Raw genomic sequence first — 19,122 nt, forward strand, 5'->3', positions numbered from 1 at the left:
TTGTAGTTTGGCTAGTTCTCTGCTAATATCCAAGCAAAATCAGAAATGTTTTTTAAACAGAAATGTTGGCCTTTTACTCACAAGGTGTTCTTGCAGTGCATGTCACTGTTACTCTGAGAGAAAAGCTGAGGGTTAGCATGCTGCTAAGTGATTGGTTTTTCCTGTGTCAGCTCAGCTGAGACCTTTAGGACAGCTTTGGTCTAAGGAGAGGTGCTGGGCCCTGGTGATGCAGCAGGGCAGTAACATGTCTGTGCCTCCCATGCAGGAACCCGGGCACTGTGCGGATTTCCATCCCAGCGGAGCAGTGGTTGCCATAGGAACCCACTCGGGCAGGTAAACGCCTTCCAGCTGAGCTATGATGACAGAAAGTGCAAAGGAGACACTTTGTACAGTGCACCTTATAATTGGAGTTCATTTGCTTTTTATTCTTTTTGCTTGAGGTTATGGAGCCTATAAAGCATGGCAGAAGAGGGCAGAGCCTCTTATATGTCTTAGACAAAGAAGAATTGTCTGGTTGTTGTTAGGCTGGTTTGGTCTTTTTAACATGAAGTGTTAAATGAAAGTCCAGATCTTGATTTATCATTTTTTAAAACTAGTTTTTTGCAGGGATTTCTATGAGCACCCCTTATTGTCTGTTCCAAGTATCATATATTTCAATGTTATGTGCACGTTACATTTCTTTTTAAGACAGGTACAGTACAGATCTTTGTCCTTCCCAAATCAAACATACTTGCAACCTTTTAAACTGAGGTGGATAGGCAAGTGAACAGACTGGTATTTTGATTTTTGTGTAAGACAGAGTTCAGCATGGCACACTGCTGCACTGAAGAGTATCACTTCAGTATCAGAACTTTTCCTGTTCTTCCTGAAGTGATCGTGCCTTTGCAAGCAAAGGCAAAGGACAAACTGAGTCTTTTTGACTTGGGCTTCTTACAGTGGGAGAAAAAAGTTATTTTCTTTCATAGTCGGACTCTGGCTTGGCATCATCTCCCAGGAAGGGAATACCAATTAAAAAAAAAAAAACAGGTTGTTCATAGCATTAGAAAGGTGAGAGGAACGCATATTAAATCTACTAGCGTTTTTGTTCTGTTTTTCAGTTATACCTCATGGTTGATAACTTGATGATAAAATCTTGCCTGGTGCATGTAAGAAAATTGCAAATATTTTTATATGTTTAATTTGCCAACTAGAATTTTTTTCCCTAACCTCATGCCTAAAAGCCATTTGAAGTTTGGTTTTTAGAAACTGCTAAGCATGTGCAACACCCTTAAAATTTCCTGGAATAATGAAATGCTAAATATTTTTAGGGAGTTTCCTTCAAGATGAAGATGCAGTTTGCCCTAAATTCATTAGGTATAATATCAGGCTACAAAACCAAGTTTACCTTCTAGTAAAAACCTTGCTGAGCTCTTGTATATTTGATTACCACACTGAACCTTTCCATCTTAAATTATAAACATTAAATTGAATGAATGTTTCTGTCTTCATTAAACACAGCAGAATATACAGGCCTAAGAGTACTTTAAATGAGTAAAAGGGAAACAATGTCAGGCTGTTTCTTCAGAGTTTTTAGATGTTTTTGAACTCCTATTAAAGCACAGTCAAGGCACGTTACATGGCCAAAGCATCCAGTCTGTTGCTCGCTTTTGGTTGACTTTTTTTTTTTCCCTCTCCTGGAGCATTTAGTGTTATGTTTTAAGTTTGGCACATTCAGTTTAAATTTTTATTTTTAATTTACTTGAAGCAATGAGTTTATACTGCATTCAAGAAGTTTATGATGGTGGCCTTGGAGTTTTTTGGGTTATTTTTTTTACCTTCAGTAAGAAGAGTTTTTAAGCAGTTATATTTTCACCATTACATTTTAGTGTGTTCTGAAATTGTATAGTTCAATGATGGGTTTGAAATATACAAATGCAACTGAGTTGAAATGAGACCTGGTAAGTGTATAAGTGGATGAGAAATAAATGGAGTTGAGTCAAGATAAACAAAACAGTTTTAAAATTACTGCCTATGCAGCAGCATCATGCAGTGCTTTCTGTGCCAGAAAATCTGGTCCAAGGGAGTTATTTCCCAAGGAATGAGGGCTGTATCATGTATCTCGATTAACAAAAGAAAAAATAATCTCAAAACCATAACAAATATTTTAATAATTTGATTAATAGCCTAAAAATCTTAAAGTAAATATTAAACGAGACTAATCTGTTTAGAAGTCAGTAAACCCAAACCTTGCATGTGTCTGTTCTAGTGCTGCTCAGCTTTCAGCACAGAGGTGAGTAAGGCAGGGAGAAGGAATGGAACACTAAGAAAGTTGGATTTGTTGGTTAAAGTTGAGACATCAAAAGAAAACTGACTTTTGGCCCTTTTTCTCTATTCTTGTCTGTTGTTTTACAGTGGTGTGTTTCTTATCAGGTCAAACATCATGCTTTTGCTGGGTTTTTCACATATCACTTTCCATGATAAATATTCCAGTATCATTTCCCCTTTTGGGCTGTCTGCACAGGGTCTACTGCAGGTTTTGTTACCACTTCCATAAATACCTGCTGTGGACCTGATCATCAGTTGTTTGGCAGTACTAATTCCTTCTGTGGATCCTCCTGCTTGCTAAAAAGGCACAGCTGGAAAACTAAGAAAGTTTTTTTTAGGCACTTCTCAGATCCTTTTGCCGTGCTTCCAGTGGTACTGTTTGCAGGGAATTAGATCTTTCTGTGACTAATCATGTAGAATATCTTGAGTACTGAGCATATGAGTAATCAAAGGCGCTGTGGAAAAAAAGACTAACAAGAATCTAACAAAAATGTTAATGTTGGTAAGAAAACTGAAGGCTGAAGGGCAAGGTTAGTGTAAGACAGAGCCACAAGGAAATAAATCAGGCAATAGAGGCAAATCAGGTAAACATTACCTGGTTTCCACTGGTTCTGTCTGTCTTGCACACAGGTTATTCAGCAGTCCAAGCCATGTGGGGTGGGGGTTTTTCTATGTGTATTTTGTTTAATTTCTTTCATGTGGCTCTCTAACCACAAGCTGTCTTAAGCCATTGGGACCAGGCTGCTTTCCAGTTGCCCATCTGTTGGACCCTGGATGAGCGCAAGCTGGAATCTCATCCCCACCCATAGAAAGCAATGTTTGATGTTCCTGGGGTTCATTTTACAACTCTGCTGTGGAATAAATGGTCCCAGGTTTAGCAATGTTCCACTGAGTTCACTTTGAGACAGAGGGTGGAATTCCCTTGCTCATTTCCACAGTGTTTGAACTTGCCATTAGGGATAGAAACCTGCTTGTGGCATATGTTCATGGCTGTGAGGGCAGAAGTTTGGAGCAAAGAAATTAAATTCTGAGTACAGCTCCAATGTATTAAGCCATATTGACACCTTCTGCTTCATGATCTGTGGGTATGAATACATATTTTTTTTAATGGTCATTGTCTGTGTGTTGCATTGTTCAGTGTATTTAGGAGTTGGGTGGGCATCAGACCTGTTGCAAAATGCTCAATTTCTGCCCTTCTTGCACATCTTATTGTCAGTGGCCATTTTGGTCTGTGTGCCAGTGAGTTTTTGTAAGCATCTCAGATGTGCCTCATAAATAATAAGCTGCAGGTTAAGAGTTATTGTTAAAGAATAAAAAATGCAGTTAATTACCTTAGCTATAAATCATCCAAGCAAGAAATATAAAATAATGTGCTAGTTTATGAACCATCAAATTCTAGTGAATGGCTGGTTATTCCTTCTTAGTTTAATAAAATTATTCATAGAAATGAAAAGGAATGAGAGAAAGATACCAAGCTAGAATAGAATTTGTGTTCACAATGGTACAGAAATGTTTTCCACTTACATCTACTACTTCTATTTTTTTTTAACTTTGCTTTATATAAGAATTGAAAGATCAGTTTTTATCTCAAAACTTATCTCCAAAATAGGGAAGTAGAATGAAATTCAGCTTAAGGCATAATGATGATAAGATGCCGTCATATTTTCTGTTTGGTAGCATGTTTATTGTCCAGTAGACGTTTTGGTGATTATTACAGTGTTCAGGAAAGGGGGGAAAAATTGAATGGTACTTAGAATCTTTCATATATTGTTCACTGAAACTTGTCTTGCTTTGTGAACCAGAAAAGTGTTCCATTAAAAACAGATGTTCTCTATGCTGCCCTAGAGGGGCTAGCATAAGATGATGAAGGCAGGCAGCAATTATGGCTCTTTTACTTGTTTTTTTTTTGTTTAGTGGAAGTGATACTTACTGGAATTCTCCTCTCTCTAGGTGGTTTGTTTTGGATGCAGAAACGAGGGATCTGGTTTCAATACACACTGATGGCAACGAGCAGCTTTCAGTGATGCGCTACTCAGTAGGTAGGCAGACTTGGACAGGCAGAATAATTCTGATAAACCAGATGGATGTTCTGTTGAATGGTGTTAAACTAGTCCCCAGGCATTAGAAAGGGCACAGCTTTGAAAAAATTGTTTCAAATGCTTAATGTGTAACTGAGGATTTGCTTACGAATTTGTTTGTGTGTACTAAATCCTGGAATTTTGTGACTGCAAACATCACCATCACCTTTCTCAGCCTTTTCTTCATGTTGAACTCTGCTGTCATAATAAATGGTAGCTTTGGTCCCCCCCAAAAAAATTCTCAAATAGTTGACAGGTTAACAGAAAAGTCTGTAAAAAGCTTAATATTTCAGTGATATTTTAATATCCTTTTTAGTTAGTTTTCAAGTTCGTTAATGCAAACCCATAAAACTAAGTTTGTGTCTGTCTGGAAGTCAGAGCTGTTTGTGAAGTGTTTGCTCTGGGATTACATGGAGTCCAAACCAGTGTTGAGTCTCCTCTTCAGACAAGATATGACAAATAGTCAGAGGCTGATTCCTCTCTGTTAAAACAGGATGGAAGAACACGCTTGTAATTTTTTTTTGTTTGCTTTTGGCTCACATGCAGTGTCAGCGAGGAAAATGTTCCTCTGATGCTGCCACATGTGCCAAGCACAGCAATTTATTTTAAATCACTGATGTTCATTGACACTTAGAGGTGTTTGATTGTGATTTTTGGCAGCTCTTGTCCACATATATTTTTTAAAAGGAGACAAGATAGTATAGAAAAATGCTTATAATGTTTGAAAATTCCAGATCTTTGTATGTTTAGTGTTGATTTATTTGCAGTCCTCACCTCCAAAGTTAAGCTATCTGTAGACTAAATACTCTTCTGCATTTTTATGGTGCATAAAACTCAAGTCTGCCTGCTGTCAACAGCTTTCAGAAATCCGGTGCAGTCTGAGGGTTTATATCCTGTCCATTGAACACTTATTCTTTAAAAAAAGCAGAAGTAAAAGAACTTGTCCAAAAAACGTAGCCACAAAGTAAACAGATACAGCTGAAAAGAAACATAGTGTAAACTGTTATGAGTCCTTCAGTACAATTCATAAGGAGTAGTTTAATTTAGACTATTGTCTTAGCAATAAACCTGAAATAATTAAAATTCACAAAACAAACATTCTATTTACTTATATCAAATATTCTGTGTTGCAGATGGCACCTTACTTGCAGTTGGATCCCACGACAACTTTATTTACCTCTATGTAGTAACAGAAAATGGAAGAAAGTATAGCAGATATGGAAAATGCACTGTAAGTTTTGGAGCATGAATAATCATTTACATGATTATAACATCTTGTAAAATGTGTTTTGATGTTATACATACATTTAGGTGTTAAGCAGTGAAACTCTTTCCAGATTCATGTTTTTCCCTTTTGGTTATATGTTTTATAGGGTTTTTTCAACATTTGGTTGATTTTAAGCTTCAGTCTGTCATGGCTACTGCATCTCTTAGTGTTCAGTGATCACTTTTGCATCTCATAAGACTAATTTTTCAGATTATTGCCTTGTTTCTCTGAAATGGGAAATTATCAGTAAAATGGAGAAGTGCCTTGCACCTATATGCTGAAACTTCTTCAAGGAAAATATTACATTTGTTTGGGGATATTTTCCTCCTATTGGTAAAGTACTTCTTGAACCAACATAATATTAGGCTGGTGTAATTCCATTAGGGTGTGTAGTCTTGGGAGCTGCAAATATACATTGTTTTCAGTTGCAATTGTTACTACAAAATTTGTTCTTGCGGGATCTGCCCCAGGGTAAATAGATCTAAATTTAGGGTAAATAGATCTCCATGGGTTGTGGAGTCTGTTATTATTGTTACATAGGATGAGGTTGTCCCAGTGCTAAAAAGACAGACTATTTTTCTATAAGTGCTTAGTTATATAATATTCTGGCCTTAAGTTCAGCTATCTTTCAAGGTTAGTGAAAATATTTACATTAAGAACAAGTGAAACTTCTTGAGATATGCAAATTATGTCATAGGAATAATTTCACCTTTGAAATGTGACACACACTAGAGCATTGGGGTCAGAGCAGCCTGTGTGCAGCTGTTGTGGGGACACAGGGCTGCCAGGCAGGCAGCAGCACTGGCTTTGCCCCATCCCTGCAGAGCCCACAGGGAGCTCAGAGCAGGGCCCCAGTGGGGCTGGCAATGGATGTCTGCACCTTAGTACAGCGTCTCACCTCAACACTTATTTTTTAACCATAGAGTATAAAATCAGAGATGGCTAATCCTAACATACATAATGTTTAGTTTTCTACGTATTTCAAGGCCTTTGTGAGCTTTTTGAAGATATTTAAGATCATTTATTTCTATGCATTATGTATGTGGAGAGAGCATATTGCAATTTAATCCAACATCTGGATGTCCCTCTATCCAGCTGCCTTGGCAGAAAAGAGGTTTGTAGAAATTGGTGTGGGAGAATTGAGCATTGTTACACCCAGGCAGAAGTGTCAAAGCTTCAAAGCAGATTTCTGTTCTGCTTTTCCTTTCAGTGTGAGTGACTGCATGTAGAATACAGAGTCAGCAGCACGGTTTGTGTCGGGGCTGAGCTCCCCGCCCCTCCCAGCCTGTGCAGAAGGCAGCGATGTGGAGCTGCCGGCCAGAGCTCACTGCGAGGCTGCAGATCCAATTTCACTTGCCCTGCGCCTCCCCTGTGCTCCCTGCCAGGCCCATACCAGCTTGATGCTAAGCAGGGAGACACCCAGGCATGCTCAGGAGCCGGAGCACTCTCCTGGCACTGCATCCTTCTGGCATTCTGTCATTCGGTAGCCTCACGGGTGACCTCCAAATAGTATGACTCAGTCCTCCTGGTAGTTAACTTCTGGTTGTTTCTTCCAGCTTGAATGCATTATTTGGATTCTTTCAGAGGGATTTTATCTATTGAACCAGAATTAGCTGGTTCATAAAGGCTGTATGCCTGCTGTTAGGTTTAAATCCCCTCTCAGTCACAGCCAGGCATTCTGCTGCTGCTAGAAAGGCCAGTCTCTAGACCTGTGGGTCTCTTTCCACAGCAAGGGATAGTGTTGGCTGTGATCAGAACTTCAGATGAGCCAAAGCAACCATTTTGACTAGTGCAGCTGTTTTTTGAGGGCTCCAGCTATGCAGTCAGCAGTGTGAAGGTGTGGGCTGGGGCTGAGCTTCCAGCGTGTCAGCAGTTCCCGGGTAGCTGCTGCTGTCTCTGTTTGCCTTACATCAGAGACACCTTAGCAAAACAGGAGTCAGTGCTGGGCATTTACTCACGGAGCTGTGGGGTGAAAGCCACAGAGTGGCTTCAGCCAGCCACTCTGAAGTATTTGGTACACTGAAGTGATTAGTGTGCCTGTCCTAGAGGCTGTGGGCATTTTGAACCTTGTACCACTGAAGTCTGAAACAGATAAACACTGCCAATGGAGGAAGGAGTTTCCATTTAGTCAGAGAGTTTTCATAGCTGGTAGTAATCTGAATCATTCATTGTATATAAAGGTACAGAAAAGGAGAGAGTAAAATGTTGCCTTATTGGTGGCCAGCTACAAAAGAAAGATTTTAATGGAAAATGGGATCCTCCTATTGCAAATATGATAACAATGTTGTGCTCCAGTTCATCATTTGGTGATCACTTGCCTGAAGGGATTTTGCAGCCTGGAGCCCCCTGGCCAATTGCTTTGTTCCCTCCCCCACCACCCCAGGAATTTTAACAGCTGCCAAATGTCTGTCAGGATTTAGTAAATGACTGACCAACTCTTTTCCATGTTGGAGTTTGATTGCAAATTGGAAGATTTGGAAAAGAAGGGAGGGAGAAAAAAATCCCAGCCGATTGTGCACTTTTTTTTAGTACCAGGTTTGCATGTCAGTATCATATGTCTTTCCCATGACTGTAAAGCAGTTATGTCAATACACAGTTCCTCTGCTTGAGGCAGAGACTACTGCATAAGTAAACAAATCATAAAGGCCAACTTTTCTCCTAAATGTTTTTGCAGTCTCTCACAGAGAGACTGGGAACAGGGAGATGGGACACGGGTGTATTTCTACATGTAATTCTGGAAGCAATCAGGGTTTCTTAGAGTCCTCTGTGGAAGAAGCTGGCGTGGTGGGTGGTACAGCAGCCAGTGCAGAGCTTCTGCATGGCCCTGGTGTGGCTGCTGCAGGCTGTGCCAAGAGACCCTCTGGGGGGCTTAGGGGACATCTTGTTCATAATGCCCCTGAGGGAGGGACACGGATTGATGTCTGTCAGTCAAGAATGTGGCAGTTTGTTTCCTTGCAGAATGACTCTGAGAGGGAGAAAATAGATGATCTTACAAGGGGAAGAGGAACAGTAAGAAGAAATGGAAGGGTGGAAGAGGAAGAGTGACATGGATGACACTTTTATTAATTTGCTGCCCATGATTCCTACCTTATATAAATCTGTGGCTTCTGTAGAAGCCTTTCATAACTTTATTATTGCTGTTATTATTACTCTGTTACCTCAAAAGAAGTTTGTGCACAGAAAAAATACTCTGTCCAGCTGCATCTCTCTTATTCCTTAAAACCAAGGCCAAGTGCTTAACCCTCAGTGTGCTCCTAATGGTGATAACTAAGCAACTAGACCAAAGGGTTTTGATTCTTAATAAAGATGACCCAGTGCCTGTAGAGCAGACACCTCTAAAAGCTGATGCTAACATGGTGCAATGCAAAAAGCACAGCAGAGCCTTTCAACAAGCTTAGAAGTGTATTCTCGTAACACCAGTCCATGATCCTGCACTTCTGCAATGGTGGTTGTTAACCAAGATATCCTAAATTTTTAGGATAAGCAAGGGTTATTTGCATGAGTGTGCATTTAATGGAAGTTATTTTAAATGGATAGAGAAATAAAAAGATCCTGTCACTTTTTTGTTAGGATCTAAAACTGATCCTGTGCAAGTTACTTGCTTTTCACAATTAGTAGCAATGTGTATGTTCCTAATTCCAGTATAAATTGGGGCTCATCCATATTTCAGCATCATGCCTTCTAGGAGTAAATCATTCTGGAGTCCAAGAGGGCCAGGCTTTACAAGGGAGAGCTGGAGAGGCACGATGCCCAGCCTGTGTTTGTTTAGCTGTTAGGGAGTGTGGCAATGGGACTAAGGAGCCTTTAAAGGCACACAAGTGAACTGCAGCCGACCTGGGGCATGTGGGAAGGTGATGTTACTTTTTTTTTTTTTTGCTGTTAGCTCTCCCATCTGTGGGTGCAACTTCTGCTTCACTTTCAATTAAAATCAAATGTTTCACATTGGTGTTACTGCATTCTTCTTCAGGGACATTCCAGCTATATTACACACCTTGACTGGTCCCCGGACAACAAGTATATAATGTCAAACTCAGGAGACTATGAAATACTATACTGTAAGTATGAAATTAAATACACTGGAACCAGAAATACGTATTAGCTGTCAGAGTATTTAGAAAAGTGTGTTTGATCAGGACTGTACGAAATGCTTACTGACAAAGGGACTGATTTGAACTTGTGTAACCTGATATCTTGATGTTATTCAGAGCTGTGTGTTACCTAATGGCAATGCCAAATATAGCTTACTTCTTTACAAGGTCATAAATCAGTTTAACAGTGTAGAATTTACAGAACAAGTGGCTCTACGACTTGATGTTGGCCAAAAGTTCTGTAGATTGAAAATAATATATACAGTTGTCTAATTAGTGTCAACAATACCAGTTATTTTGGGGGAATAAAATCAGTGGGCCAGTGCCACAGTTCTCTGCTGGGATTTCTTGTTTGAAACATTATCCTGGCTGGTGGTGATGAAAACTAAGAAAAGCAGTAATGCTACTTTAATGAGTTAGTGGTGATAATGTTTTTGTGTTTGTCTTTTTTTAATATGTGAAAACATAAATGTAACACATAGTGGTTATGCCAGAAGTTCAACTTCAGTAATGCATATTAATTTTTTTTAATTGGGTTTTTTATTCCTGTCTTCCTATGGCTTTAACTGAGTCCAAGAGGATTGTTGGTTTTTTCCCTTTACAGGCAAGAATTGCCAACAGTTTAAATGTTTGTCACCTTAACATATTTTTTCTGCCTGTCACAAGTTAGGTTTCAAATGTTGATAGTGCAGCCTATGAAAAGGAAGTGTTGGTACTTACAATTTCCTGTATAGGGAAGAAAAGGACTGTGACCCCTTGTTACTGGCTTGGTGTATTGCAAGACAATCTTTCCTTTTCTAGTTAAAAGTTGTCACAGTCTGAGGCTTCTCTGGCAGTAGTTGCTCTCTGTTTCAAAAACACAGCTTTCTGAATGATTTACTGAATTCTAGCACATCAGTGGAGCTAGTAGGAAGAAGAAATTATTCTATTACAGACTACATTAAAGCATTTTGTAGAGTTAGTAGCAGGGTACTCAAGTTGCAGGGAAGTGGTTTTGAGGTTATGCTATCAGGAGAGGGAAATGAGAAGTAAATGTGACTCATAAAAACCAAGTAAAGCTTCAAGTATCTGGAATTTTATAAAGGTGCTGGTCTGTCTTTGCCTCTGTAATTTAATTCCAGATTGGATTTAAGGCGCATTTATTTACTGCATTAGCGTCTCTTCAAAGAGCACCTATGGAAATAAAATTTTGCATTGCATAACTCATCATTCCCTTTTTTTTACAGGGGACATTCCAAGTGGCTGTAAGCTAATCAGGAATCGTTCTGACTGTAAGGATATAGATTGGACAACGTACACTTGTGTGCTAGGCTTCCAAGTGTTTGGTAAGCACTGTTTAACTTGCTTTTAAGCTACTAACACTGTGCTTTTGTGGTTTTGTTTGCTTCAATTTCTCATTGAAAGTACACTGTTAATGATTATTAAGGGATGGTGCTGAGATCACACCCCAAAGTGACTGACCACAGTATTTGTCTGTGCTAAAGTGCACCAACTGTTCTATAGACAATGTATAATTGATTTCTATTTAGTTCTTGAAGTTGGGGGTTGACTCCCACTGTCATTTTAGGCCACCAATTATGGAGGCATTGAAACAACAGGCTTATATTTTAAAGTGCTCATATGGCACATGTGCATTCTCCTTTGTTTACCTCGTTTTGGGACAGGAACAAGAGTGTTACAAGTGTAGGTTATAGTTCATAAATTAAAATTATGACAGCACTTTGATACCTGTAGTCAAAGGTGAGTAATATACTCTGTTTGTAAAGAATAAAAATGCTTTAAAGCATAAACAGATTTCTACCTACTAGTTTATTTTTAAAATATACAAAAACGATTTTAAAAAGCTGACAGATCTGCTTTTAATAGTACCATTTCAGACTGTGGCAAAACAGTTCAAGTTGCTTTTTCTGTAGGTAGGTCTGTTGGCCATAAATGAGGAACTTCTCTGTGAGGGGTGTAAAAGTAAGGTTCAGCCTCCCGGTGATGTTCTGGGACCAGGGTTGGGAATATCTCTCTTCCACCACTGAGATCGGGCACCTCCTTCTGTTCTGGTTGAAATAACAAAAGCAAATAAATCAGCAAATTCTTTAGAGGTGAGGATTAGATCTACAAATCTTCTCTTCACAGCTACTAGGAAGTCAACTTTGAATACCAGGTTACATGCAGGATAGAAGAAAAACAGTGAAGTGTGAGTCCTTTCTGTAGCTTCTGACACATCTCATGTGTATTTGAGGGCTGTCATGTGCTCAACAAGCAGGCAGCCTCAAGGGATTGAGGTTGGTGTGAGGGCTAACACTGACACACTTGTGTGGCATATTGGTTGGGTGGGGGGCTTTTGATGCTTAATAACCAGGCAGGATTTTCTTTTTGGATACCAAAGATCTGAGATAGAAAAGAAAAGAGGTCAGAGAAGGAAGCTGACTAATTGATAGGCTGCATAAATATTTCTGATTTCTTTGCAGCTTGGTATGTAGTAGAAATAAAAAGGAGCATGCTCTTTCTGGAGCTAAATATTGTTGCTTATTGCTAGTTGGATGAAAATATTGACTTCCATTAGGCTGAGAACTGTGAACCAGACTTCCATTTTGTATTTGTAGTATACACCTGTGTATTTGCAGGTGTTTTTATTCAGTCTGTCTGGGTGAAGTAGAAGCATCTCCTGATTCTCTGATCATGTAAGCCCAGGCAAACAAGGAATTGGACCACAGCAGTCATTTCCTCATTCACTTTGCTACTGACTGCAGTAATAGTGCAGCACAAAAACCTTTTTTAAAACAGGGTATCAGAAGATTCCGGAGAGGCCACAGAAAGTGAAATCCTTTGCAAGGACTGCATTTTCCTTATGGAATAGGCTTGGAGCTGCAACATTTTACGTTTTTTTGCAGAGTGCTTAAATCTACCAGAAACATGGAGGTAGCAGACTGTGTTACTACTGAACTTTTACCACTACGTTTGGTAGTAGAGCAGACAGAATTAGGGCAGCAGCTCTCTGAATGCCAGGGCTTTCCCAGAAGTGTCCTTTACTCCTGACCTAAGGAGGTGAGATGTGGGATTGCAGAAAGAGTTTGATCTCACATCTAGACCACTGGCTTTGTCTTTTTCACAGCTGTTATATCGAAGTTGTTATTAGTGGCTGGGGCCAGGCTGGGCATGAGCAGTTCCCATAACCACTGCTTTGAGAAACCATTTTACTTATTGCTTTTGGAAGTGGATAAGTCTCCTGATCCTGGCTGCATTTGCTTTTGGATTAATACAAACTTCAACCACTCTGAATTAAGTTTAATTAGTTTCAACTACTCTCAAAATCTTCAGTGTGCCAGAGGACCTGGGCATGAAATAGATAAAGCAGATAATGTGGTGGTATTCCAGAGCACAACAGAATATATTTAGCCAAGACTCATCATGCTCTAATTTTATACTGTCTGCTAGTCTGATACCCTTTGCAGAATCTTAAAGTTAGGGTTTGACCTCAAACAAAGGCAAGTATTTTCCCATTAAATCAGACAGTGCAGCTAAGCCAACCTATCAGATACTTCCTAATCTGGCTTTGACCCAAGGGTCAGCAGGCTCAGGGATCCAAGCAAGGTGGGGGCTGCTCATTGATGCTCAGGAGAGAGAGGGTTAAGTTTGTGGGATTTGGTCTTTGGGGGTATGTGTTTTACAGTTCAGCTCTGTGGGTAATGTGCCATAGGATCAGGCATCACACAGTTGTCAGCAGGAGGAGGAGGATGGAAATGTGTGGTGTGGATGAGAACAGCATCATTCCTTTTGGCAGTGCTGTTACTGTTGGCTCAGCAGTGTCATCACTCTGCACCCCGAATGCTTGAAGTCACTCCGGGCTTTGCTGCACATTTCCCACAGTTTTGCCTGAACAGATTCTTTTGAGAGGCTTACTGCTGTCAAGCAGAATTTGTTAAAATTCTGTTCTGGCTGCTGTTGTGCCTTATAATAAAGTCCTATTACTTTGGGGTGTTATTTTTACAGTTATTAAGAATTTTTGCAGTTATCTTAAGAATTCCAGACTCAGTCATATTAATGTCTTGGATTTTTTTCGTGCTTGCCTGTTGCATTGAAAGAAAATCCTGCTGTCTTATGACAAAGCAGCCTTACCTTTGGAGCTGCTAAAGGACTTGGCAAATATAAAAGATGTTTAATAAAAGCTTCAATCTTGAATATTAGTCCTTTTAACCTTAAATGAAAAAGAAGAGGAAATTAAAAAGAAGAGGAAATTGCATAGTTCTTTGTCAAAGCCTGCCTAAGGTGGTAGCTGAAACTTCAGGCATTTATTATTCCCACATGATAACAGTATTTCATACATAGAATGAATGAGGAAAGGTAAAATTCATTCATGTTGAACTGCTTGAAAATTCTTAAATAGTATTTATTTTTTCATTTTTATTTCATTGATGTGAGAAAACTAAAATGTTTCTGAATACTTTCCTTAGCACTTCATGTCATTATTTAGTAAATTACCTACAATGTAGCTTATTGGCATTGTAACAAGTTTAACAAGCTTCCTTTGTTATTCTTCAGAGAAAATAAAGTTCTTACTCCACCCACTGAGGAATGGGAAAAAACAGATTTAAAGTTGAATGCTCTTTGCCATTTTGCTTAAAAGCAAGAAGATAAGGCAATTCTGAGTTGGCTTTTTGTGCTGTATAAAACAGTGGACAGCACATCCTTTTTTTTTTTTATTGAAGTCAGCAACAGTAAGGGAGGAAGAAGATATTTTCATATCTGATAATCAACAGCCCTCTTGGTCAATTGGGCACAGAGGTTTTGGGGTGGGTGGTGAAATTTGAGGGGGGAAAATTCCAACAAACTCCTAGACCTAATCAGAAACCCAAATCTGATTTTAAAAACATGGTACCTTTGGCATGTTTTATAATTCCTTGCTTACCTTTTGTTCAGCTTTTCATGCTGATGTGAATTGTCTGTTTTATTATGGGAATCTGTAATGTCTTTATGTTTTGTTAAAATAATTTTGTTTAGAGTCTCCCCCATCCCAAATTTGATCAGTGTTTTTCATCTAGGAAATGTTGTTATTCTTTTGTCTAGACATATCTGTGTCATTCTTTTGACTTAAAACCATATTGAATTGTACTTAAGCACTTGACAGCACTTAAATCTATGAAACTTGCACAGGCTGGGTGTCTGTGCTGAGTATCATCTATCAGTTGTCTTCTTTGAATTACACAAATACTAAGATTTAAAGTACAAGAAGGCAAACAAATGAAACCAGAGAAGAAACCAGAGGACCACAGTGTGCAGTACCTGGGTTTGCCTTGTGCTTCAGCATCACTGTTGCTTTTAAAATGTCTGTGCATGAATGACAGTATTAAGAGTTACCAGTTTAGCAGCAAACTTAATTTAAAGATAAGGTTTAAACAAGACTGAGGTTTTGAACAGGAAACAAATGTTAAGCCCAAGGTGTTATCCTGGCTGAAACTGAGGGTTTGGGACAACAGGTGGGAGAGAAGCATTAGACTAGCAAAATATTAATGACATTTAATGCAATGCACATCCCATTTTCCAGTTGAATTTCTGTCTTACCTTTTGTTCATCTTGCCTTTTCTCACAGCTTTATAGATTTTATTTTTGTTCATGAATTGTCTGTTGATTTGTTTCCAAAACCACCATTGCTGAATATCTGCTGTGCTCTTTCCTAGGAGTTTGGCCTGAAGGATCTGATGGGACAGACATAAATGCCCTTGTCAGATCCCATAACCGAAAAGTGATAGCAGTGGCTGATGACTTTTGTAAGGTCCATCTCTTTCAGTATCCCTGTTCCAAGCCAAAGGTAAGTCTAGACCAGTCTAGTCCATGTGCTTGTTTACATTGCCTGAAGCCTTCCTTGCTTCCAGCATAGTAGTTTTGGAGCCTGGCAGGCAAATACTTCTTTTATATCCAAGAACCCCCATTAATTTTATATATAAAATAGAAAGTGTAAGACAGTATAAATAGGAAACAATATACCTAAAGGAAAAGTGTCAATAGTTGTCCTTAAATTTTGGAGACAAGGCTTGATGCTTTGTGTTTGCTGGCCTTAGAGTGAGGTCCATTAATTTTTCTATAAAGATCTAACTCTGTTCCAAGTTGCAAAGAAGAGAGGAAGTATTGTAGGAAATCTAATATAAATATAATTCCTTGCTCTTTTGTGAACTAAGATCTCTCTGGAAGGGCTAAACAAAAATATTAGTGGTTTTAAATTTCCGTATCATGTGCTCTTCCAGCCAACATGTGATTTATCTTTCTGCTTGTTTTCAATAGGCCCCAAGTCACAAATACAGCGCTCACAGTAGTCATGTGACAAACGTCAGCTTCACCCATAGCGACGGTCACTTGATTTCAACTGGAGGGAAAGACACGAGTATTATTCAGTGGAAACTGGTGGAGAAGGTAACTCTGCCACCAAATGACATTGTCCTGGATATCGGTGCCACCAAAGTGCCCATCCCTGCCAGTGAGAACGCTGTGCAGCCTCCTGCACATCTGCCCCAGCCTTTTAACGAAATGAACCAGAATGAAAGTGTAACTGGCAGCTCTCCAGCTTCCTTGGAGAGCAACCTGGAGCAGTGTGTGGAGCAGAGTGAGGAGCACAGCGAGGAGCACAGCGAGGGCAGCAGCCTGGACCCCGCTGAGCCCAGCTACGAGGAGCCCTCCAACGAGCTGAGCGAGGAGCACAGCGAGTCCACGGTCACGGAGGAGCAGCAGGATAACTCACCGCTGTCCTAGTGCTCCCGCCTCAGGTGGTTCTTGTTTCCCCGTGGTGTGCGTGCTTTCATTGCAAGGGTGAGGGTTCAAATAGGGAAGAGTAGCTGAGATTCATGACCACTCCAGATTTTGAGTTTCAGTGAGATTTTTAGTCTGAGCTTCAGTTCAATGTGTGGAACCATCCCAAGGGCCTGGCTTGATGGTCTGTAGCAAGATCTGGTCGCAGTTAGTAGTGGACATTACTATAGATCCATTTCAGTTCTGAAATTGCTGTCAGGAAGTGGCGTGAAATACATACTGGAAAAAAGGTTAACTCTGAGAATTAGCTGAAGTAGGCCACCTTAACTACGTGGAAGTGCTTTCTAGAAGAACTGAGCTGATGGGAAGCGCTGAGCCATTCCAGCTGGGAAGCACTGTGCTGCTTTTTCCAGGTGCAAAGACAAACAGAATGAAAAAACCAACCAAAAAGCTCTTGGTAGGGCTGTTTTCCTTTGTTTTTCCTTGAGAAAAATAGAGGAAAAATAATGTAACAATGCCACATGTATGGCAATGCCTTCTTGATCTAACACATATGCAATTTTCTAACACTACTAATTCCTCGTGGAGTCTGGATGTGTTCAAAGTTGGTCTGCCGTGGGTGCTGCTAGTTCTAAGGCAAATCCTGTGAGGAACGGCGTCGACTGTTCCATTTTCACAGACTCTTAACTAGCAGACTAACCACGTACTGGCATGTTTCACTTTTCATGACCTGAAAGTTGACTTAAACTATAGGACGTAATTGTCTCTTCAAAGAATTGCTTGCCTAGAGAGTTGGAAACTTGAGAGAATCTTTTACAGTGACTTTGATGTGAACAGCAGAAGAAGCATGACAAGAATACAGAAGTCAGATGGGCTCCAGAGTTAAACTTTAAGCCTTCAATCAGAACTTGCTCCATCCTTAGTATGAAAAATATAAATACAGTTAACTTAAATTATTAAATTGGTGCTTAGAATTAGTATGTTGATACATTTTTCTTCTGAATTTTTAGAGGTATTTCTTTAAAATCATTAAACTGCAATCTCTACTTTCTGTTTTTTCCCCTGGCTCCTTTAGCAGTTGTGGTATAAGCATACAGTAATTTAGATGATGATGATGTGATTTTTTTTGTTTTCCCTAGACTTGCTGATCTATTGTTTTTGTGATTTTATTTCCACCCCACCCCTCCCCAGGTTGCTGTAAGCCATGCAGCTCTCATGTGGCTATACCTGGCCAGTTACGGGATATCTTGGCATTTGTTATGCATTTGGAAAGTACTTTTTTTTACAAGGTTTGTCAGATAGCTACATTTTTTTCTTAAGTGCATACATTTCCTACTTTAAAAAAGATATAGATTTACTGGCAGATATCCATTTCCTATGTACTTGTTTATATTTTGATTACATAGAATTTTCTTTTTTTAACTTGCTGCATTGTGCTGGTATTTTAGTTCTTAGTTAGAATATCATGTTTAGAAACTTTGGATGAGTTCATAAGTCTTAATTGTGCAAACGTTTACGTGATTGTGCCATTCCAAAGTGCATCAAAACTGTCATTCCCTTTCTAGTATCTTCTCAGGAGAAATGCTACAGATCAGGTATTTAGTCATCATTTGGAAAGATAAAAACAAATGGACTCCCAAAGGACATTTAGAACATTTATATATAAAATATATAAATATATATATACACACACATATATATATAGAAAAAAAATATCCTCTTGTTTACAACAGTTCCAGAGAACCTCAAAGTAGTGGCCTTCAGATGGAGGGAGATATGGATTCCAAGCAACCTATCTGTTTAAACTGTGCTCTGTACATAGAGTTTTACTGGAGAGCTCTAGTATGCCTGACTTGCAAATCTGCCAAATAGCAGCAGTGGAAGGTAAAGTTCATCAGCTCATCAAAGTTCCTGGTTACAAATGAGGAATATGCTGTAGGTTTAGAAAATAATCTTAGTAAAGGAGAAGGGATAGTAGAGCTAAGGAGGCACAGAGAGCTCTCTGTCATTTTTATGAACTCCACATAAGCAACACATTTCTCTTTGGAACATCTGTCACCTGGGGTTGCCATGTAAGTGAGAGTTAGAGTTGTGATATTCTTGTGTAGTTCAGAAGACTCTACTAATATGCAAAAAGCCTTACAGCTTTCAATTGCTGGCAACTACTGTTTAACAAATAATTAAATCTGTGATAATGGATGGAAATGGGATTATGTAACTGTAGATGTTTTAGAAAAATAATTGTGAATGAATTATGATTAAGAGTGTTTCATGTGAAGATGTTTGAGCCATTTCTATCTATCATGCATTCCTGTCTTGAGGCAGAAGACTTTGAAGATTAAAAAAAATAAAATAATCAAAATAAAATATTGCAGTGTCTTTCTTCATATCTGTTCTGGTTCCTTCTGTACATAAAGTGGATGCTGTCATCACAGTCGCAGTGTCTGGGTCTGTGATTTTGAAAGAACTTTCTCAACATGTGCTTTTTTGATAACCTCCCAGGCTGTCTAAAAATAAGTTAACTCAGTATCATGTGTACTATTGTCAGATCTGAATATTGCTCTTGTTTATGTCTCATAAGTTCTGTGACCTTTCCCTTTTTCATGAACAGCTGGCATTATCCTTCTGTAGGTAATTGATGAGTGGTAGAGTG

General features: G+C 39.2%; 1 protein-coding gene across 3 annotated transcripts in view; it reads left to right on the forward strand.

Annotated features, from left to right (window-relative positions):
- Positions 1-18,836, forward strand: part of EML4 (EMAP like 4) — an 87,742-nt gene extending 68,906 nt beyond the window's left edge. For all 3 annotated transcript variants that reach the window (XM_031059139.1, XM_031059124.1, XM_031059131.1), the window contains 7 exons: positions 266-333; positions 4,255-4,343; positions 5,516-5,613; positions 9,617-9,704; positions 10,964-11,062; positions 15,407-15,537; positions 16,008-18,836. In XM_031059139.1, coding sequence (XP_030914999.1) covers positions 266-333; positions 4,255-4,343; positions 5,516-5,613; positions 9,617-9,704; positions 10,964-11,062; positions 15,407-15,537; positions 16,008-16,472 — 1,038 coding nt within the window. In that variant the 3' untranslated portion in view covers positions 16,473-18,836. The remainder of the gene's footprint in view (positions 1-265; positions 334-4,254; positions 4,344-5,515; positions 5,614-9,616; positions 9,705-10,963; positions 11,063-15,406; positions 15,538-16,007) is intronic.
- The last annotated feature ends 286 nt before the right edge of the window (positions 18,837-19,122 follow it).

Source organism: Geospiza fortis, unplaced genomic scaffold, assembly GCF_000277835.1.
Source record: "Geospiza fortis unplaced genomic scaffold, GeoFor_1.0 scaffold41, whole genome shotgun sequence".
In the NCBI taxonomy this organism is placed as follows: domain Eukaryota; kingdom Metazoa; phylum Chordata; class Aves; order Passeriformes; family Thraupidae; genus Geospiza; species Geospiza fortis.